Source organism: Hyalella azteca, unplaced genomic scaffold (genome assembly GCF_000764305.2).
Source record: "Hyalella azteca isolate HAZT.00-mixed unplaced genomic scaffold, Hazt_2.0.2 contig9456, whole genome shotgun sequence".
NCBI lineage: Eukaryota > Metazoa > Arthropoda > Malacostraca > Amphipoda > Hyalellidae > Hyalella > Hyalella azteca.
The window spans coordinates 493,140-517,304 of NW_025939527.1; the positions used below are offsets into that span (position 1 = coordinate 493,140).

Genomic DNA, 24,165 nt, shown 5'->3' on the forward strand with positions numbered 1-24,165 from the left:
TAAAATATTCTGCAGCCTCATTCCGTTATGAATCATTGCTAAGACTTGAGTGTTATGAGAAACTAATAATTTGGAAATAGGAAAAATTAGAGTTCTTCATTATAAGCCGTGTGATGTGATAAAAAATTTAATGAGGAGTATTTCACGATATTAATATGTATTTGAAGTCGAAATTGCATATTTCTTTTGAGCTCCTTTAAATCAACAGCGTTAATGCATAGCTTGAAGTCGAATTTAATTTCCGGAGACAATTTTTAAAGAGAGTTGAGTGCCACCTGCATCTTCGTATGCTTCGCTAAAAAATGTCAGCATTTCACTAAAAAAATTCTTTTGAAGTTTTTACTTTTTGTGTTATTAGAAAATATTTTATTTGTCCATCAACATAATTTCTTAGTTTAGAGACATTTACTTCTCTTTCATGTATTTAGCATTCACGCTCGCCTAATTATTTTCCCTTTGATGATAATAAATCAACATAGCACACTCGAGCAGACTAGTAGGGTAACGTGGGGCAGCGCGCCCCCCACTTTTTTTAAACTAAGTTTTTGATGAAGTTTTAATTGATACGAGGTGGTTCTTTGTTTTGTTTAAAGGTGCAACTAATGAGGAATGTATGATGTGAATTAGACGCCTATAGAGTTATTCAATTTTTAATGAAACACTATTTTGTAAAAAGTGTCAAAATAGAACTTAATAACGCAAACATTTAGCAAAACGTAAATCCGTACACTTCATCCCAGTGAAACTGTCGACCGGCGGTAGAGAACACGGGCCAATATCTGCCATACTTAGCGAGAAACCCGCTATGGGCCCGTGACCCGCAGTGGGCTCGCTGCCCCATGTTACCCTACCTATATACAAGTCTTCAACATATACAAGTGTTTATGTATAGGCAACGCGAATACATAAACACATGCAAAGATTTAAAATATTCATATTCTTTTCATTCAGCTAAAGTTGCCGAACATTTCAGGTCTATTGTGATACAATTTTTTAAACAGTGTCCTTTCGAAGGCAGCAAATCTTGCATCGTTTTGTTATCGTTAAACAAAGAGCATTCACAGCGCACAGCAACTGCCTTTTCATCCGACCGATTCAGTCAATTAAAGCCTTTTAGAAATATAAATGATCTGAATTGAGTCTTCGTTAGTATATAGATGACAAAAACTGAATTTGAATGTTTAACAAATAGTATTCTATCAGTTGCTGAAGATTCACGACAAAATATTTGCTAAGATTTTGCTTATAATAATTTGCTTTCATTCTTTTCACGAAGTGAATGCTGTTATCCTATATATCTTTAAAAATAAGTGATTAATATAATCAGCATTTACGTGAATTTTCGGTCAGCGAGAGTAACAGTCAAGAGAATTCCAGCCAGCTTCATAACTTATGCAATATTTCAATAGTCGATTTGCTATCCTGAATTCCAAACTTTCATCTGCGCCATCATTCCAGCTTAAAATTATACTATTAATATTACTCATGGAGTCGAGCCAGTAAGTATCAGATGTAAACTGAAATTGATTGGCTATCGCGCTTCTTCGAATTCACAAAATGCCAACACAACTTTTTCCGAAGCTATCGTTTTTGCGCCGCGGAGGTGCCGCTTTGATGCACAATCAAAAATATCTGGTGATAAAAAGTTAGCGCCTGTGATCGAAATGAGCTGCGTTGCGTTTTTGCTGCGGCAGCCGTGGCCAAAAGTTGGCGTGTTGCTCATTTTCTGTGATTGCAGCTGATCTAAAATTTTGTTCGTCTTATATCTATTATTATTTTTATTTGCGCTGTTTATTTAAGTTTCATTTCGAATCATTAAATTTTTTCTAATGCAGCTTCGCATTTCGATTGTTCCGTCACTTTTGAAAGGATATTATTTTGAAATGCTTCACATTAACTTCTCATGGCTTTCAGTATTTGATGTTTTGGTACAGTTATCTTGTAAACCAATACTCCAGTTCTTTACCTAGACATTATTTCCTATAACTCGATAATAACGTCACGTATCAGCAAATACCACAGCATTTCTTTGTATTTCATTCCCAAAAATTTCGTGATGTATAATGAAGAATTTTAACACTGAGAACATGCACGTACGTCCAGGCATAATTGGTATGTGCAAAAATCGCGGTCTGGAGAATGTTCACAGCAAATATCTGTGGAAATTCTGGTCAATATATTCAATATTAATGAAAAGCGATCCTATTGGCAAAGTTAAAATATTTAATTAACATACAAATAAAATTTCACAAACTTTGTTTCCAAAAATATTAAAGATATTGCAATTCTATTTACCGCCATTTTACACAAGGCAAGGTAAAATATTTTTACTCTAAATATCATGCAAAAAGAAGCCAATGCAACGCTTTCACTGTAAGCACCGAGTTATTCTCACTCGACTAGGATATTTATACTTTCCGAAACGCAGAAAGGTTTCTGATATTTTTCATATCAATCCAGCGGAAATCACTTATTTTCTGTTTTTCTCGGTGTGGTTGGAGACCAGTCTTGATATTCCGTTGATTATGTACTTTTTCACGCTAACATATCCCATCTTGACATTTTGCTAACCGAATAATAATATTCTTAGAATAATCTGAGCATGGCATAAGCTCCGCCTCGGTTGCTCGCGTCATATTTATTATATTCCAGATTGCCTGACAGTAATATCACTAGTAGCGGTCTTGGTAGCGTGTTTTTATGCCCGTGTTTTGTCGATTAGAGTCCCGAGAGAACGCCTCGTCTCTGAGCAATTGCGGCTCTCGGGCTTTCATTTGGACTCCGCGATAGCGCGCCAGCAGACATCGCGCTGCCAGGATTTTACAAGCAGATGCTTTTTCTAAGAAATGCTCCTCTACGGAACGATTTGCTTGCTGATTTTTGTGCCCAACCAACTCGCTCGATGTTACTTGTAGCATTTTGTAAACTTTGCCGTCCCAGAACTGCCATTTCTTGTTCAAAAATAGCTAGAATTATAATATAAAGCCGATGTAATGATTTTACTTCCATGATCTGACAAGAGATTCTAAAATTGGATTAATTTTGACTTGGGATCCTCATGCAAAAATGATCCCAGGTCTTGACAATAAATAAATACTTGTTTTCAAAATCCTTTCTAGCATTGGAAAACTAAGCAAAATTTTGCCCTCTCAGTCGCACATTGAAAGTAAAAGCAATCATTTGTAAATTATCATACTGAGGATATTTTCAAGCTTTAATAAAAATAAGTATATCGATCCTATAGTCTATCAATTCTCATTTTTAATTTAAAAATATAGTCAGTTATACATTTCAGGTCTTCAGTAAAGCCTCTGTTGCTCTGCATCAATAAAATAAAATAATTTTGAAGTTTCTTTTCGTACAATAGAAGCCAATATAATTCAGTTTGATGTTTGTGACAATTATAAACGTATTACTAACCGTCAACCCATTCTATCATAGTTATCTCTAAGCAAGAAGTCGCAAATCGTTTGTGAGGTAATACAACGCGAGCGCCTAACATAGTCTAAATATTAACGAAATTACAATACATGAATAGTTGAGATTGATTCTAAAGACTCCTTGTGTAGGAATATGAATTTAGACTCGCGTGGCGCGATACTCGCCTTTATTATAACATATCATATCAGGCAGTGAATATTTCCAGAAGCAAGGTTATGACATAGGTTTTATCTTAAAGTAACGTCTTCTGCCTGAAAAATAAGAGCATCAGCACTCAAAATAATGTTACCTCTGTATTGGGGCTGAGATTTTTATTGAGATTGGGGCTGAATTTTTAGCGTAACTGATCCGATGACCCCCCAGGTGCTGGTGCAAGAAGAACGTGTCAGTTTGAGTTGAATTTTCATCGTAATTGACCCCATAACCATCAGGTGCTTGTGCAGATGAAACGTATCAGTTTGATTTGAGCCTTTATCGTAATTAACCCCGTGCCCCCCAGGTGCTTGTGCAGGAAGAAGTGTCAGTTTGAAATGAGTTTTTAACATAATTGACCCCATGACCCCCAGGTGCTGGTGCAGGAGGGCGAGGACACCATGTCGAGTGTGCAGGTCATCCCGCGTCCTGAGCACAACGGCGCGCAGTTGACGTGCACGGCGGCGTCACGCACGCTCACTGACGCGCCCGTCTCCAGCACCGTCACTCTCAACGTCACGCGTGAGTAGTATAGTATAGTATAGTATAGTATAGTATAGTATAGTATAGTATAGTATAGTATAGTATAGTATAGTATAGTATAGTATAGTATAGTATAGTATCTTCGGCATTAAATAAATAGGCCTGGATAGACCTGTCGCCGATTCTTGTACTTTTCTTAACTAGACTGGCCTTACGGACGGTAGATTTAAAATCGCTTCTAGATATCAGTTGTTCCGTAGGGTACGAGGCATTTTAAGACTGAACATATGCTCATGCATGGCCTTGTCTAGTCTGTTCTTGAACGCGTTCATACTCGGAGTAGCTTGTCTTGTTCTTATTATTTTTATCATTGACTTTAAGAGTTCGGGTATGAATATATTTCACCCCCCAGCCTGAGCACAACTTTATGTTGAAGACTTGTATTATCGTGCCACTTATGTTTTTATTTGAGTTTCTGTCACTCTCAGTCTTGTTCTTAGTAGTACGAGTGTGTCACGTAGTGATCATGGTGTTGTCTGTATGTTGCTTCACTATTGGCATATCTGTAAAAAACGGCATTAAATACTTTCTTTTATTAGTGTGTTACGATGGTGTTATGTTCCTGTTATCTTTTTGGCATTTTTTAAATCTTTTTCGTAATAAGTTTAAATCTATCACTATCATTAGTGTCGGGCTTATACTGTTTTCATAAATCTAATTACTTGTTTCCCAACATCTTTTCAAACTTTGTTTGAATATTTGCGATCAGCGATGTTTTTAGCGGTGCTTTCTTTTTCCCGAGTGTCAAGTTATGTTTGATCGTAAAATATTGAATTTTATATTGTCTGAAATTTTTTTTGCTGTCGTCAAACTTCTTCTGCTTTTCTAATATAACTCTAATTATTATCACTTTGGCAAAAATCTTGCCGGACCGAACTTCATATATCTCACAAATTTCGATACTTACTTTTCTCATTAATCAGGATCTGCTTGCAACTTATTAAGTCAATATAAAACACTCAAACACTCAGGGCCAAATCCTGCACCTGCTCCAAATTAATATTTTTGCTAATTCAATCCTAGTGGGTCAATTTGTGGAAGTGGATTAAAGCCTCAGCTTCATTAAAGTTTTAGTGTCAACAGATTCGCTGTTAATTTTGAATATCAAAGTTTGAGTACAACAAAACATAACGAAACTGACACCAAATTTTAATTTTAATTTCCAAACAGTTCAAGTTTGTGATACCGTTAATGTATTATGATCATAACTAACGATATTGCTAGTAAAATCAGAGTCTAGAGAAAATACTGCCATGATATTGCATCGTGGGACGACGGCTTCAGCGATAAAAACGATAGCGAATAAAGCGATAAAAAATAATTTATCCAAACGTGCGAACCTTCCGTGGGAGTCAGAAAATCTCAGCGTTTACATCTTTCTTCAACGATCGAGAAAGATAAGATTTTTCTTGAACTTCGGGGCTTTATCGCTGGATAAAACTTGCATAATGTTCGGAATTCTAAGTAAATGGGACAAATTTGAATCATTTAAATCGTTTTGCGAGGGCTAATTGATTAAAATTTCCTTATGTCAAGAATTCTTAGGCAGTAGATTGATAAAAATTGTTCACTTATTTTAATTATGAAGGTAGGTGCAGTTGTAAAGCAAAGTTTATTAAAAATAGAACATTTTACTCATGAGATATCAAATTTTTATATTCTCTTGACGATAATAACATTGCAACGCTGTAGCTAATCTCGTGGATTAATCATGTATAGTTAATTTTTTGTATCTGAAGTATTATGTACAAATACTTAACTTTTATCTTGGAAAACAGATGTTGAGCCTATTCTATTATTAGTACAGTAAGCTTCACGAGGCATAAGTATAATAAATTTCAGAACTTTTGACAAACGGTCTTCCGAGTTAAATCTCGTCAAACTTCGCATAGAAAACAAAAGTGTTCATGCTTTGGATGGGAAGAGCCAACTTTCAGAAATGGTTTCACTAACTAAATATTGCGTTATTTTAATATTTTTAACAATTAATATAGCAACATGAATAGCTGTTCATGTTCTGTAATATTATCTTGTTGCCTTTCCGCAGCAGCTTGCTCAATATATGATAAACTTTGTAATTTTATGAGGTGAAAATCATACCGAGCTTAGGGTTAGAATTTTTTTTAAGTCTTAATTAATTACTTCTTGCGTTTTAATACCGTCATTTTTATCCAGTAATTTCTGTCTTCATAAATTAATTGGTAATTATTTAATTGTGCATAATTCTCTATTCAAAAAGGTATGCGAGTTCAATAGGCACCAATATAGTGCATCTAGTAAGGAGCTTTACACAGCATCAAGCGCTGTCTTATGACCGAGCATTGCAGAATAACGGCCAATTTTCAGGTAGATGCTTTTTACAGGATTAAATTAGCGTGAAAGTACATTATAGTCCACGCGGGACACGGCCTCGTTGAGTTTTCCGACCACTAAATGGAAATACTTTCTAGAAATTTGACGCTTCATTTTAATTTCCGTTTATCGCGTTTGAATTTTTTCATTTTAATGCTCTTTAATTACGCGTATTCAATGATGAAATGGCTCTTTTGGCTCGGCGAAATTCCTTTCAAGTCATCCAGCTGTAGTTCAAAGCTTTTCAATTACGCAGCATTTCCCTATTGATGTTCAGCCACATTCTTACCGCAACAAGACTTGGCCGAGCAATTGCGTCGCAATGTCGCATTCGCTGCCGCAAACCTACTCATAAGATTATTTCTTGCGCTAAGCAAAACTGTTTATTGGTAATCTAATTCTCATTTTGTCGCAGGATTGGATTCCTTTTGTGAGTTAAATTCAGATATGTATACGATCGTTTAATTTGGTATTGTTCGTAATATATTTTGATGTGACCTATTTCTATCATGTGCCTTAAGTACACATGATTATCTGAGAAAAGCTCAGGGAGCGTTGTCGTGATGTTATTTATTTTTTTCTGATGTGTTCTGTGATGTTCTTTATTTTTTTAATGTTTATTAGTTAAAGGTGCATAATGTCGAACTATATTGATTATTTTGTTATGTGTGTTTTTATTTGATGCATTACTAGGGCAATCTCTCAGTAGGATGAAAAAAAAATTCAATGATATGTCGGAAAAACTCCAAATCTCACATTCATGTTTGGTCAAGTCAGGTACCTACACATAAGCTTGTTTAGGTTCACTCTGCAACGAACGTATGGGTTAATCATTATAATACATACTTTCTTACTTATGTTATCCTTAAAAGCTCCTATCGATTTCATTTTGTCATCAGATTGTTATATCTGCATTAGACACCGGCTTGAAAGGGAAGGTTTGAGGATGACGTTCTCGCGTATCGGTGCTATAAGATAACTGGAATCCTTTGTTTGTCGGAGAATTCAACAAATTTATACTGGCTGTAATTTACGAGCATTTTAGTTGCGAAATACGACTTTTATTCAATAGTTATTAATAGACTAAAAATGATACATTCCCAGCAAGAGCTCACAAATGGCAACACTAAAATAAAGGCCGCTGCAGTAAAAATAAGGCTAATTAAATTTTATAATACATATTGATTCTAAAAAATTGCCTCCGGCAGAAAATACGCTGAAATCGTTAAATTATTAATCCCTTGCATTCGACAAACAACAAGTAAACGAGGTTATAAACTGATTTCATTTTTTTTCTCCGCTTTTTTTCTTTTTTTGGTTTTTTACAGCGTGTCAGTTTTACAATCAAATGAAAAAATTACGTTGCATAGTCCAAGTTCCAATTATTACGCTCAATTTAAACAAGTTTTGCGACCGACTGCGGTCGCAATGTGCGATAATATGAACGGAATTTCGTAGGAAGCCATGCAGCGTGATTGATTTCCCAGATTTACTGGACACGCAAAATTGCCCAGACCCACCCCTCTAAAGTGGCCATCTTTCAATGCACTGTAGTATTGCATGTGATTTAGATCAATGGAGTTTGACGTTTATAGCCTTTATAACTCACGGACGCTCGCTGCTGAGGTTGCGTGAGTTAACTAATTTAGCCACTCACCTCCGGACGTGTATAGATCACAGGGCTTGATAACCCCGTAGGCATACTTGTGATGAATCATGTACTTAACCTACCATGGATTGGCAGCGGCTCAAGTGATACTTTAGCTCTACGGTCTATCGTCTCCCTCACTTCTGCTCTCTCATCACATTCTTAGGATTTCTGTCGCGATATAATTAGTCGCTCACTGTCTGAAAATTTCTGCATGGACATAATTTTACGCTCAGCATTGCATGCGCTATGTGGTGTGAGTATCCCTGTCACTCCTACACGTTTAATCCTTTAGCGAATGATTAAGGTTAAGTTCAAACAATTTTTTCTGTAATTCCATTATACGACATCCATTTAATTGGACAACAGTATAGGATGACAGAATCTGTTCTCTCAACAGGTTACCAAAAAATTCTTCGGCAAACTGATTGCCGATTTGCCTACACTAATGAAAAATATCGAATTCTAAAAAAAAACAAGTAAGAAAATGACAAACAAAATTCATTCTTAGGTCTTGAATCAGGCCTAATCAATTGGCAAATCAAACATACGATTAGTTATCTCGCTTATTTCTTCCAAATTTTGCCAATTTAAAACAACCGTGTTTTTTACGACGCTCTATTTAAAATTGGAAAATCTTTGCCGTAGCAGTCAATGCATCAAGAAGATGTCCTAACATTTCAAGAAAAAATACCGAATTTCTGATTTTAAATCACGGAAAAAATTTAAACTAAGACTGACACTTGGCCGGTCATGTCCAAGTCTTATCACTGCTCGTTTTTAATTGAATTTTATAAAATAAAGTACAGGATATTAAAGCGGTACAGTTCGCGTGCCATCAAACTACGTGCTGATGTATCACCTCATTATAGGTTGAGACGAAGCCGACTGCCACTATTGTTCTCCCTCACAAAGACTTCTTTCTGCGCGCACTACTATCCCTAAAACAAAATGTAGCGTCTGCTGCATGAGATCCCTTGCACAAAAGCAACGCTTCAGGTTGAAGGCTCCTGCACTTTCCCAGATATGTCATTCTTCTTTTTATCGATTCCTTTAAAGTTGATGATACCGGACGCCTCGTTATTCAAAGAGACTTTAATGGCTGTTCGTGGATCCGTTAATTATAACCACTACGTAATTAAGTTCACTTAGGGCCTCGTTGACCGATTGAGTCAAAGTTAATTAGGGATATCTCCTCCCGTGGGCGTTAATTTGAGAGAACTTTGTCGTATCATTGTGAGATATCATCATGCCCTTGCTTTAATTCATTATTCACTGGCTTCATTTCATTCTCCAACGAACATCATGAGTCAGGAAATGAATCCGGTGCTTAAATTGCATCTACATAAATAAGTGAATAAATGAATCATTCATTTCACATGCACCATAAAATTGTGGCTTTTGATCGATTGTACTCATAGATGAATTTCATTGTCTGAGTCAGTCATTTAATCACGAATTATGGATTTCGATTGTTTGTCGGCATCTGTTCTCAGTATATAATGAAACGTACCGGGAGCTAAATAAGTATGCTGATTGTTAAATGAAATGAAAAACATTAAACTCGACTGTTATCTGAAGGCTGCATGCATTGGTTTTCTATATTTCAATGCAAATTTGCAACCTATGGAAGAGCGAACTTTTTATAATAACTTGGAGGAACGTGATGTTTAATAAACACTGCCTGCTGCCTCCTTAACTTATTAAATCAATCGGGTAAAAGTTGAAGACTAAAACGGAAATTAAAGGACATTGGAATTAGAAATTAAAATACTTGCTAAAATAATTGAATCGTGTATATGACTGCAAACCACGAGGCGTAGTTTGATCACAATTCGTGTGAGACAAACTGGACACACATAATATTCCTCAATATCACTTAGTTACTTCACTGCTTTAATTTTTATTTCCTCGCAGATATTATGCTTATTCTCTTCTATTATCCTAATTAAATCCATTGCAAAGCCAATCAATTTACTGACATACTCATGCTCTGTATTGTTAATTGCAGACGCTCCTGTTGTGGAACTGAAGCTTGGCTCTAACTTGAGTCCGGACAACATCCGACAGGGCGGGGATGTTTACTTCGACTGCCTCACCACAGCGAACCCGCCTGTCCAGAAAATAACTTGGTTCAAAGAGGTGTGAAATAGACTCATTGTAGCAACGCCATTCAGTTGTTATGCATGTAAAAATAACAATGACTTATATATTTTTGTTACAGAGGCACCAATGAAACATACAATATATATAGAAAATGGCCCTGAAATAAATGAGTGAGACTTTTCCCAAAAAGCGATGCATTTGTTTCAATTGTGTAGATCATTCAGACGTAGTATGACCCTTTAAAGCGACGTATCAGCGCTACGAGCAGATAGTGTGTCGCTATTTAGACAATATGATCAATTAATTTTTTTAGTGAATAATGCGCGTTGTAATTTTTTCATTTATTTTGCAATATGCACGATGGATAATGAATTATCAATGAGATTTTTTCAGAGTACCCTAAAGAATCTTCCTGAATTATAAAGAGATTCAACGAATTCTATGATCCCACAAAATAATCGATGTAAGTTCTTACTTTGAGTTTCAATTTTTACGTCCAGAAAAAGGAAGTGTGGCAGCGCAGCGATGCTGGAGTGCTTGTGAATGGCAACAACTTGGTGCTGCAGCGAGTGCAGCGAGCGCATGGTGGCAACTACAGCTGCAAGGCTACAAATGCAGTCGCTACAACAGAGAGCAATCCTGTCGCACTCAGTGTTATGTGTGGGTAACATTGACTCAAACTAGCTTATCACAAGACGAGCTTATCGTAAGACGAGCTTATCACAAGACGAGCTTATCACAAGACTAGCTTATCGCAAGACCAGTTTTCACAAGACGAGCTTATCGCAAGACGAGCTTATCAACTGTGTCAACTGTGTCACTGCGTCACATAGTTAATCACTTTATCACTTTATAAATTGAATTTTTTTAAGTAAATTTTTTTCTATTTCTAAAATTGTTTTCTTAATTTCTTTACTCGTCTTCATTGGATAACTTTTATATGCACGTTAAACATGAAGCATTAACGCATTTTTTGTACTAAAACAGCGGTGGAAAATGATTGCTTCGTTTTTATGCCTATTATCACGTTTAGATGATTGAAACCAATCTCTTAACGAGTGTTTTTGTCATAAACGCAATATAACCGAGGAATGAAGTAAGCAAGGACGCAAGCACGTGGTGAAACTTTTTAATATCGGAATTAATGAACCAAATCAACTTAACTTGATGACATGGATTCTTCAAACACTCACACGTGTTTCTTTATTTCGAATTTCAATGCGGAGCATTTTTTGAAGGAGTTTTTTAAATACTTCAAGTTTATAGTCATTAGTGCAAATTCCCAAGGGCCTCCTTATGATCATTGTGATAAATATGTCCTTATGATCAATTGTGATAAATAGTCTTTATAGGTACATTGTTTCATCGGTTTAGTTAATTCAATTTTTTCATTACTCTTTTTAAAATATTTGAACACACTTTCTTCGAATAATTAAAATTTCTCCAATGTGTTCCAAATTGAGTAAGCAAAAAATTATAAAAGATATTGTCATAATTATTTTCAGTCAGAACAAATTCGTTTTACCAGCTTTTTGATCGATCACTGGATACTTTCATTTTACCTAGAAGTTCACGTCGAAATCTGTACAATGTCAACAAAAGTAGACAGTAATAGTACAGCGAAAAGTAGTGGTATCACTTCTTCCATTGCCATTCCATCGCTATTCCATCGCCAAAATAATCATAGGCATCCTAGCTCGCTTGCTTACCCAGTCACAGGCTCGCTTTCGTATGCCGTCGTAAGACCGCGATCGCTTAATTAATAGTATGGCGGCGGTCTTATCTTGACAGCGAGTCGCAAAGGTTGTCGGCCGAAATGACCGGCCACACGAGCTCAGAGGTCCTATTCCTGCGCACTGAGTTTCTCGTGTTGCTTCCTAGATGGTCCCGTCTGCACGCAAGAGAGACAGACGGTGACAGCGATCGAGGGTGAGACGGTCGAGCTTCAGTGCAACGTTGATGCCAACCCCAACAATGTGACGTTCTTCTGGCTCTTTAATAACACTGTGGATTCAACGCGTTTTCGGGAAAATGAGGTACTGTCACTTGAATAAAAATCGCGTTCACGTCTTAGAAGCCTTGCTTCTCTTGAATTCCTCGCATTGTCGCCTCTTTCTTATTGGAATTTTACGTCCCCGCGAGGGATATTGGCGCCAAAAGCTGCTTTGCTAATCGAGCTGCTGCCACACAAAATAGCAATTTTATGAGATTCTTCTTCTCGCTTTCCGGGATGATAATTTCTCAAATTTGCTTGCGGTGGCGTCGGCAGTGAATAACGTTCTTATTTCCCGACGTAAACAGTCTCTTTGAAATTATGATCATATTATTTACACAGATACCAGTCGTGGTGTATTAACTTTCAACGGGCATGATAAATTCAGGATTTCTGTCAAATAGGATTCAGTATTCCGCTTCTTTAGCTGAAGCGGAATAAATTTCCAACCATTATCAATATATCTTGGAGTGTTTGGATCTGCAAATTATTTTGCTAACATTGAGAACGGCTTGCATCTAAATTCAAGCTTTATATTTTCGAAAGATTCATGATAAGTAAATATTTGTTGGTGCCGTTTTCTCAATGTACCAGGAGGCTGTGCAGAGTGCGACTATACTTTCAATAGATAATGTTATACATATTTCAGTTGCTTTTAGATCAAGTATGAATGCAGGCTAGAGTCTGAGATACTACTAGTATTTTTGCCAACTCGAACAAACAATTGAGATTAAGGTTCCTGGTTTACTCTTCTCAATATAACCCTTTTTTCTCTTCACTTAACTTTGTTGGATTGGCTTGAGAAGCCCAATCTACTTATAACTGAATTAACAAATTATGCTCGCAGCGATCAAGAAGTTTATCGAACTGGTTCTCCAATGTCTTACTATTGTGCAGCAGTTCACAATAAGTTTCTCTTTAATAGAAGAACGTAAATTATAACTATTATTTAACAAATTAAAGAAACAGAACATGAGATGCTGAGTAAACGCGCAACGTAACACTCATTGTCCACTCGGTACCTCGTGACAGTACACGGTGGAAGGCTCGACGTCGCGTCTCAAGTACGTCGCGTACTCAGCGCGTGACTACGGGACCGTCTTTTGCTGGGCGGCCAACGTCGTGGCGTCCCAGCTGGACCCTTGTGCCTTCACCCTGCAGCCTGCCGGTGACCAGAGCTGCCTTCACAAATAAATATTTTTATTACCTATTTTTAACAGTTTTATAATACTTATAATGCACTATATGCTGTAAATTTTTTTTTTCATTAGTAAAAATGAACAGTCAGCTAAATTGATTTTAAAGGTAAAGTTTTCATATATCCAAGGACTGTTGTTAATGAGTATCACTTATAACAATAGTTTCTATTATATTAAAATTAAAAGACAACTGCCTTCTACAGCTGTTTAATATTTTTCAGTTAAATAATATTATAATACTCACAAATCACGCAGGAAATTATTCATTTAATGCTCTTAATTCGTAATCATGTGGATGCCTCAGGCGCGCCTGACAGTGTCGAGGACTGCGTGCTGACGAACCAGTCAGCGGGCTCCCTGCACATCACCTGCAAGCCCGGCGCTGATGGAGGGCTAACTCAAACATTCAGGTGCGTCCGAGGGCTAACTCAAACATTCAGGTGCGTCCGAGGGCTAACTCAAACATTCAGGTGCGTCTGAGGGAAACTCAAACATTCAGGTGCGTCCGAGGGCTAACTCAAACATTCAGGTGCGTTCGAGGGCTAACTCAAACATTCAGGTGCGCTCACCGACAACGTCCAAGCTAATACAACTATTGTTAATATTTAATTATAATAAATTGAGTGAAATGTATTCAAAATATATTAGATTTTAATTTAAAAATTAAAAGTTTTGAATTAGTTGTTAGCAAGACAATTTGTCAATTAAGAATTATCACAATCCTTATCGTTATTTTTACGAAAAATTGCGATTCATTATTAAGTTGAGCTAAATTAAATTAATGTTGAATTAAATTAAATTCAACCTAAAAATAAATGCTAAATTTCTATTTCTATTTAAAAAAGGATGATTCTTCGAAAGAGGGATGATTTAAAAGGATGATTCTTCGAAAAAAAATTAAAAATCTCTTAATTTTATATAATTCCAAGACACTTCATTTTTCATACTGTATTAAATTCACTATTAACCTAAGTTACGCGCAATCTATAAGCTATATTATTAATGATTGTATCGAAATTCCTTATGATGCAATCGACCAAAGAAAATTTATCCATCAGAGTTCCACGTGATTAACTTTAACTTTAACTTATTTTTAGTGAACTACACTTCATAACCCTCAATGTTATACCTTATAATTCAAAATAAAATTTTAAAAGTGTTGCTTAAGAAATGTTATTGGACGCGAGCGCTTGCAGCCGGGGTGTTTCTTTTTGTAACATATCGTTTCCAAGTGAACTTTAAAGTTGAATTTTCAAGAATGTTGCATCGCCAAACTTATGATATACAGTATCGCTGGACGCTGCTCCCCCCCCCCCTCCCCCCTTCTCAGAGCCGAGTTTTTCCTCGAGGTATTCTTTGGCACTGGTGAATTCCAAATTGTTGGTGCATTGTCCTTCATACTCGTTAATCCTCGAATGTAATGAAAAAAATTTGATTCGAAGAGTATTATTTCACCAAACTTACGAAATGTTGGACATTGGTCCCCAGAGCCGAAGTGTTCCTGGCCGGGTCGGGGCGCGCTGTTCGCCAGCGCGACAGCTTCACGCCAGGCTTCACCATCGAGGGTCTGGCCCCCGGCGAGGACTACACCGTCACCATCTCCGCCGTCAACAGGAAGGGCACGTCGCCCCCCGTGTCCCTGCAGGCATACACGCTTAAAGTCGCCGAGAACAGAATGAGTGAGTGCCGGATCTGCTGAAGGGGGGAGGGTTTGATTCTGCATTGTGGGTAAGGAACTCTCGACTCTGCAGCGTTAGTGAGTAACAGAAGCAGCGTGAGTGACTCGTGACTCTGCAGTGGGAGAGGGTGATTCTATAGCGTGGTTGAGTAACTCGCGACTCAGCCGAAGAAATGGGTGATTCAAGCAGCGTAAGTTACTTGTGATTCTACAACGGGAGTGGCAGAGTGATTCTGCAGCAGGGTTGATCGAGTGACTCATGACGCTGTTGTGTGGAACAGGGATACATGCTGCACTGTGGGTGAGTAACTCAAGCGAGTGAGTGAGAGACCCTGCTGCGTAAGAAAAAAAGCCAGCAGCCATATATAACTGCGCAACCTACTCTCAAATATTACAGTTTATTATAAAAGAGGCAGCATAAAATATTGGTATTTACAGTATAAAAAATAACCAGTTTGTGTTAATAACACAAAAGTGAAGCTATTCAAATTATATGATCTTTACAATAAGCCACAACTCGAGGAATTCATCTCATTTACATTTCGTTCCAGCAAGCATTTTGCACTTCAATACTCGAAGCAGAAAATTTTTTATTCAAAATTTGCAAAACATAATTTTGATTTCAACATCGATGACATATATAAAGCTGAGCTGAGATCATTCGAACCAATACTTCGTATATCCGCAATGTTTTTTCCCAAGCCAATTTGTTTCCTGATTAGTTTTGGGATTGGCAAGCGAGTTTCCTCTTCAAAATACGGAAGAGAATTATGGGTTTGACAGCCATCAAATAGTGTAGCATGCATACGGATCTAATTTACTTTTTAGGACGAGCTTATCATTTTAGTTGTGGTGAGAGGGACTAATGGTTAATTTTGCAATGAGACAGGTAATGCTTTTTCAAAATTAGACTAACTGTTCTGTCTTGATGCATTTAAGTTATCTATTATGCATTTTCTGGTATGATGGTGCTTTATTGTGGATGAATTGAAAACTGACCTAGCTAACAATAAAAGGAGAAATTGAACGCGTGTCTCCAATGCCTAGCTATTCTAAATAATAAATCATGTACAATTTTCTTGTAATCGTATAATCATAAGGCAACGCAATATGAGTTGGATCGAAGAAGTCCAACTCAAATAAAATTTCTACACTTTTAAGCTACAATAAATAATAGAACTAAAATCTTAATCAATTCATTCAAACTTGAAAAATAATATTAAACAATTCAGAGTGAATTAATTAACTAAAATTGGCTGGATTAGAATTGTTATGACATTAACCTACATATCATTCGTTCATGAATTTAAGTGAAGGCATGATATGCAATAAAATACAAATGTTCTCATACCTTAAAGACTGGATATAACAATCTGCACCAGGGAATATCTGCTCGTGATTGCCTAATTAATCCCATTAATGTTAGACAATCATTAATCACCCATTAATCCCATTAATCCCATTAATCCCATTAAGTTGAATATCTACTTGAGAACATACGAAGATGCTCTGCAGTCTCTTGACTGTAGCGACGTCAGTGAGCTTGTTGTTTTAATCTTATTAAGGACGTTCACAGCTGTGATAACTATTTATAAAACATTTTATATGTCTTCCTACATATAAGGTATTTCAATTAAATAGTATTCAATGTTTCAGAATTCTTCCTCGTTTCTTTGATGGGTTTCTTTACTAGCCAATTTGCTGACAGCACAACGACAGATGCCGCATTTAATCTAGCGACCTGAATTGGTTGCTTTTTCCTCGTATATGCTTGATAATATTATATGTATGAAGTGGTTTATTAATGCTATAATATGTGTGATAACTTTTTTGCTTGATGGCATTGTTTCTGACCGAAAGCGTCATCGCTTATTTATTGACTGGTGGCACCGATAGCTTCGGGAACGAGATGGCGAAATAATCATGCTAATAAAAACAAACAAATGATTTTATCGGTTATTCAATGTTTATTCATTTTCAAACTTAAATAGCTGTGAATTATATTGCCGTGTTTTGTTTATAGATATTGTTATTACTAACTTTCATTTGTTCTTATTTCGTTTTAATTCATCGATTATTCTGATGCAGCTTTTTTCCGTTTACACAATAAAGTGCATGCAGCAACAGCTGCTGTGAGTACTCAGTACTCACTGCAGTGAGTGACAGTGAGCGCATTCTCTCGAAGACGAAAACATGAAGTCACGGACAGACGGACGGAATGACGAGCACAATAGGGCATTTTTTCCAAAAATGAGAAAATGCGCTAAAAAGCATTTCCCGTTAATCATTAATTTTTCAATACTGTCAGTGCTCGTTTACATTTAAACTGTAATTATAACCTTTGAACTCATTGAATATTAATTACCCTCGAAGTTTCGGGAGTGCCGAGCACCCTAGACTCGGACCCCCACGGGGGCTCAGGCAGCACCGACGGGTACGGAGCAGCAGCGGGTGACGACCGGACGCTGGGTGACCTGGGGGGCATGAGTCGTCTGGCGGGAGCGGTTGCGGGGGCCGTGGGCGTGTTGCTCGCCATCGTCATGACGGCCGTCATCTTCGTCAGGCAGAAATGCTACGTCATCAGGCGACGTGCGCCAGATTTGGTTACTGGACAAGGTGAGATAAGATCTGACGAACCTCCGTGCCTTAAAGCTGATTAAAAGATTAAATGTCAAGTATATTTAATTTATCTTCAGTGAAAACATTTCAGTAAAGATAAAATTAATGCTTCTCTTTCTCTATTGCGTGGACTTGCATGAAATGAAAAAACTATTTTAATGTAAACAATTATTGTTCCCCTATAAAACTTGCGTGCAAAGTACGGATGTTTTGATTTTAATTGACCTTGATCTCTTACCAAACTAATTGAAGGGAAGTCAAACTTTCACCTAATTTTGAAACGGGAATAAAATTAAAACTTACTAGAATCAGTTATTTATTGAAATAAAACTAGATAAGCACAGCAGAAGAAACGAACATTATGTTTAAAGTTACCCCTTTCATCTAAAATTATACAGTTAATGTAAAACAGAACGGTTGCGACTATATACTTACCAATCATTATTGTTGTAAATTGAGCTAAAAAATGTATTTGGGCATAAAACAGTTAACAAATCAATATTGTGAAGTAGTTTAGCTTAAAAATATGATATTTAAACATAATGGAGATTTTAAAAATATAAAAAAGATAGAAATATAAAATATATATGTTTTACTCAAACACCCACGTGTTTGAGTAAAGTAAAATATAAATGAGTTTCCCTTATTAAGTTGTTCCTTGTGTAAATAACCTTAGTCTCCCCAAACTATCCATAAAAAAACATGTCTCACAAAAGTACCTTTCAACATAGAAGCCCCAGCCTTTAGGTATGCTTTGCGACCTCATTACCTAAGTGCGCTCCTATTATAATTACTGTGGCCCTCCGTCGCAGTCTTTTGAACAGCTTGGTGCATTCTCCTGTTCTAAAAAGTTCATTGTTCCAGAGTAATTGAGCTTAAGTCTGAACACGATATTTCAGTAGTTGTAAAAATAGGTTACTGGAATGAAGGACCAGCTATTAATTTCAAAAGCCGTAATTAACTATATTAAGGTCATAATTAACTTCATTAATAATTTAAAGTAGAATAATTATCTGCCGTAACATGCAGAATGATATTTTTCTAAATTAATTATTTTTTGAATAAGTTTTTATCTCATTGAAATGTGTGAGCCACCACTTCTGGCCTTCAATCAAATGTTTGACCAAATCAAGAACAGAGTATCAATGACAACAAACTAAACTAACATGTTACGGCCGTCAGGAGCTGAGCTACTTTTTACAAATTATGGAACGATAAAAAAAAAACAATATAAATGAACAGCGATAATAAATATACGAATAACTATAACAAATATACGAATAACGATAACAAATATGTGAATAATGATAAAAAATAAAGGAATAACGCTAACAAATATACGAATAATGATAACATATATACGTAATAGAATATACGAATAATTATAAACAAATATACTAATAACGATAACAATTATACGAATAATGATAACAAATATACGAAAACCGATAACAAAAGGAATACAAATGTTATGCCTGTATATTTCTGAACTTTCTCGTAATTTTTTGCTTGACGTTGGTACATCAATTGCTTTTTAAAATTATTTCAGCAATAAAATTTCATTCTGCGAACCTTATTTATTTGATGAATAAATATTTGGCCATAAACAATTGAATAACAGCTACAAATTCAGCGACACAATTGGTGTGCATTTGGCCTTTTGCTCGCTTCGCGAACGAAGATGGTAGTTAATAAAGTTATAGTTTAAATTCGTATAGTATGCGTTAATTGTATGGACGAATAATGGTGTTATTTGCCTTTAAAATCATTAAAATCAGTGCATGCACCAATGATGATATAACTTCACAAATTTATTGTGCGGTAGTAGACTGCATTGTAAAGGAAAATATTTATATTCATTAACTGAAATAATCGGATCACAATCCGTGGAATTCATTGTTAATTCAATTCAACGTCATTAAAAACCGTGAAATTTGATCGTTAAAAAATTTTGCGCTGAAAGTCGAATTCGTTTATGAAAACAAACGAAAATTATCGTGTCAGCGACGGGAAACAATTTCCTGTGGATTTTCGGTCATAAAAAATGTGCTAATGTAGTTATTAAATCAATGCAAATTTTACATATGCATTTTTTCACTTAAATAGTTTGTCGTGGTATCAACGGAATATTCAAATTCACAAAGACGATTGCTTATTTAAAAACATAAAATAACGTTGAATTGTTCAATGGGCAGTTTAGCGACAGCAAGATATACGAACTTAGCATGAAAATACTTTGGATTGGACTTTATTTTGTTTCTTTAATATACAGCGATATCTTAGGTATTTTTCTCCATAGGACTCTCATATTTGATTATTATAATTAGCTACATTTATATGTATTTATCAAATAATCACCTGAGTCAAAGAATCATAGACATGGTATTTATTATTATTAAAACTATAAATTTATTATTTGGTTCTTTATGTAGCATAAATTTCCAGGCATTCTTTATGTGGCATGAGTTTCCTGGCATTCTTTATGTGGTATAAGTTTCCTGGCATCCTTTATGTGGCATAAGTTTCATGGCATTCTTTATGTGGCATAAGTTTCCTGGCATTCTTTATGTGGCATAAGTTTCCTGGCATTCTTCATGTGGCATAAGTTTATGACTCCCCAGAACTGGAGTCGTGCTCAGGGTTAGACAACGTAGGTATCCTGATGTCAGCGACGAGCAGCAAGATGGCAGCGTCAGCGAGTGACAGCGGCGGCTCAAGTCCACGGGCACCACACTCCCCGCCTCACTCTGAGATCACGCTCAGTGGCAGCGACCTGCAGTGCTCTGAAGAAACTGATCCATTCATGGTGAGTCTGTTTCTCCTAAGGTTTTATGATCATCTTTGTAAATGAGTGACAGATATTTACTGAACACAGCGAAAGTCATGACAAAACTCATGGCACTTGCTCACAAGTGCTCACATAAACTTATTAATTCAGTACATAAACTTATTAATTGTAAACTGTTTTCTTGATAAATGAATGCTAATTATGGGATTATATACTATCTTTTATCGCGCTCTTCGTTTTAAAATTAATCGTCATTATTGGTCTTAAATTATTACACGACGGTTTTATTTCAGTTTCCGCTGGTTGGACGGTAAAAGTCAGTTGATTTGCATTTGCAGGCTTTGCCAGAGTTAAAAAAATTCATCTATAATTATATATTTCAGTGATAATAATTTTATAATATAATTTAAAATTTTTATTATCTCACATGAGATGGGCGGGTCGGTGCCTAAAGCGACGATCGTTGTGGCTGCGAGCAAGAGCGCCTGTGGGGGGCTGGTGCCCGGGGGCTGCGGGGGCGGAAGCTCGGGGGTGTTCACCATCCCCGCGAACATCCCCCCTCCACCCCAGTACTGTTCCACCCCCTGTTCTGAACTCTCCCCCACACAGCACAGCTTCCAGCACTCCCCTTCCTCAAGTCTGTGTCGCCCTCATATTCCTCAGCAACAGCAAAGCCAGTCAAGATCTTCAGGAACCTCTCAACTGGGAAAACATTTTCCTCATCCCAATTTTCACGTGAACCCTCATCACCAGCACCATACCCAGCTCCCTCTATATCATCAGTTCCATACATTGCAGAGACCCTCATCACATAAACAGAATTCGCCGCTATCCCATCAAGTCGATTTCAGTGGTGTCCAACTAACGCCGCCGATGAGCCAACTTCGCTGCTGCTCGCCGCCCAGTAAAGCTCTGTGTCAGTGCCCGTGCACGGAACCCAACGCCTCGTTAATAAGATCAACGAGCGGCGGGTCCCCTCAGTGCTGCTCACGCCCCTTGTCCCCTTCGCAACAGCAGCTGCTGCAGCACCAGAACAGACTAGCCTCGTCTACTCCTCCGCCTCGATTGCAACGTCAGTCCAGTGGAAATTCCACTCCTCCAAAGCCGGGATCCAACGTCAACTCCCCCGTGGCATCGTATAACCCATTAGCTTCATCAACGTTTTCACAAATGGCTTTGTCTTCTGCCACGTTGCCGAGACAACGTTCCTTCGATCCCCCGCCATCGCAGACGACGACTCAACTCCCATCTTCATCAAATACCCTTCATCGCCAGCGTTCAGTAACGGAAACCCCAGGACACTTGATGCATCACGCTGCATGCCCGACATCACACAGCAAGACATCGTCTCCCTCTCAAAGCAGAACGCATGAGCTTATGAATCCATCAAATCAACGATCTCTCTCACCCTCGAACGCTGTTAATGAACCGTCAGAGCTGAACTACGTGCAGCCTAACCCGTCTCTCCCCTCAACCTACGGTGGTGGTGTCGGGGATTCACCACTGGCGGCCGCTGTCGGGAAAGTGCAATGGGAAGGAGCCCCTAGCGGGACAGGTAGTGATGTCTGAAACTAAATGTTATAGAAAAATTTTGTAGTACTTCGGATACTTAGGAAAGGAACAATCCCATATCAGTACGTGAAACTCTTAGCAGTATATAAAGTTGATGAGTCAAACAGAAGTTTGAATAGTGGTTTCATCTCTCCCTGTACAGTAAAGCAGTAGATCCGTCAAAATTCAATCATTTCTCAATACAATAATCGTTAATCATGAGATAACAAGTACTCTAGTTGAATAAACTTTATTATCTTTCAATAAGGTGATTGTAGATTTAGATGAAATTCTTCAACAATTTTGTACTCAGTGTTCCCACGCTGGCGATCGAATGTAGCTCACGCAATTAATTTTTAATTAATAGAACGTGTTCTTAATCATTTTTACAGCAAGAATAAAACTGGTATTCTCTGATATAATATAACTTTAATAAACTGTAATGATTACTTTTTCCTCGTAGTCAATCCTGAAATTTACTGCGAATTTCAGGTTTAGAAGTTATCGCCCGTCTCCTGATTCGATCTTCGAAGTTCATGACAATTGCTCGACAATCGGTAGAATTTAGCAATTGGCAGGAAATGACGACTTAACAAATTTTTTACTCTGCTTATCTGCATTACAAATCTTAACGAGTTTTGATTTCCATCATCATTTAAATATTAGAATTTGGACTTCAAGTTCGTTCTTCGTTTCTATTGGTTTGTTCTCAGGGCCGAATTTAATTTCGTGACCATCCATTTCAACGACCAACATGAAACATCAATTTAAATTTTCATGAAATTTCGACCGTGGCTCAAATTCGTCATGAAACTACGATCACCATTTAAAATAACGACCATAATTAAATTTTTAATGCTTCTGCACAATAACTCATGCAATCAATGTTCTAGCAGAACATCAAAAACGGCAAAAAAAATCGGTCGTGTAAAAGCAGCTACTGATGTTGTTTTTCGAGTAATTAAACAGCTAATGAACGGAATTCGACAGTCAATTCTAGAAATCCCAATTCTATTCACGCAAAGCTGATGACAGTACAATAAAATTGCTTTCAGTAACCTTAGTAACACTTCAGTAACATTTTTCAGTAACCTTAAATTATATAAAGAAGAAATAGAATTGACTATTAGTGTCCAATGTTGAATAAATGTAGTTGATATCCAAATAAAGAAAATTTTTGGCAATATCTGTTGAAGTTCATGATTATATTTAGGATATAAGCCTTTTCTTGCGAGGATAGTTGATAAATTTGTCCATGATTCATGGCTTCATCGTTATTTATGGAAATAATTTGATTTTAAATGGCTTGTTAACTAAGCGATCCTTATTCAAAATCATCACACTTAATTAAATGAGTAAGATATCTTTAATTCCGTTACAGGTATTTTCTATTGATAAAAGCAAAGTGCAGATATCCTTATGTTTATTAGGACCCCTTCCATGTTGTGAAGAAGAATTAGATTTTTTGGTATCAGTGTCGTTCAGAAATTGTGACAATACATACATTGACAATAAACGAATCTAGGATAAATAATTCTGTGATAGATATAATTTTGTGGTTACTGTTAAGAAGAACAAACACAAACGTAGTTATTATCTGACTCACAAATAATAACATAGAGGCACTAAAAGCCCAGAAATTTTAACCTTTACCAACATAAATTTAGTGTGTCCCTTTGATTTTTCATAGCCATAAAATAAAAATGGATGATGGATAGTTGATTAGCACCAATTATGAAGATACTATTCATATTATAACTGTGAAATCGAGCTAAACGAGTATTGTGCTTAACATTTATAATGATAAATTTCTGCCGATTTGCAGATTTCCAGGAAAATTTTTGTGTTGATATACATAGTCCGAGAAGAAAAAAAATTAAAATTTCAAAATTTTGCTTTTGACGCAGAAAAATATGATGTTTTATTCATATTGAAATTTCAAGACAAAGCTTAATCCTAATTTGAACAATCGAAATGAAGAATCAAAAAATATTTAGTACGCGTAATAACCTGTGATCGAAAATCAGTTAATGTAAATCATTATTGTAATGTTAG

At 36.6% G+C, this 24,165-nt stretch overlaps 1 protein-coding gene across 1 annotated transcript in view; it reads left to right on the plus strand.

The window, feature by feature from the left end:
- The window catches only part of LOC108681939, a 79,736-nt gene extending 57,608 nt beyond the window's left edge, over positions 1-22,128 (plus strand). Inside the window, exons 7-16 of the mRNA XM_047882028.1 lie at positions 4,008-4,155; positions 10,188-10,318; positions 10,783-10,942; positions 12,164-12,318; positions 13,308-13,443; positions 13,779-13,884; positions 14,963-15,153; positions 17,526-17,768; positions 20,393-20,577; positions 20,992-22,128. Coding sequence (XP_047737984.1) covers positions 4,008-4,155; positions 10,188-10,318; positions 10,783-10,942; positions 12,164-12,318; positions 13,308-13,443; positions 13,779-13,884; positions 14,963-15,153; positions 17,526-17,768; positions 20,393-20,577; positions 20,992-22,128 — 2,592 coding nt within the window. The remainder of the gene's footprint in view (positions 1-4,007; positions 4,156-10,187; positions 10,319-10,782; positions 10,943-12,163; positions 12,319-13,307; positions 13,444-13,778; positions 13,885-14,962; positions 15,154-17,525; positions 17,769-20,392; positions 20,578-20,991) is intronic.
- Positions 22,129-24,165: the final 2,037 nt, after the last annotated feature.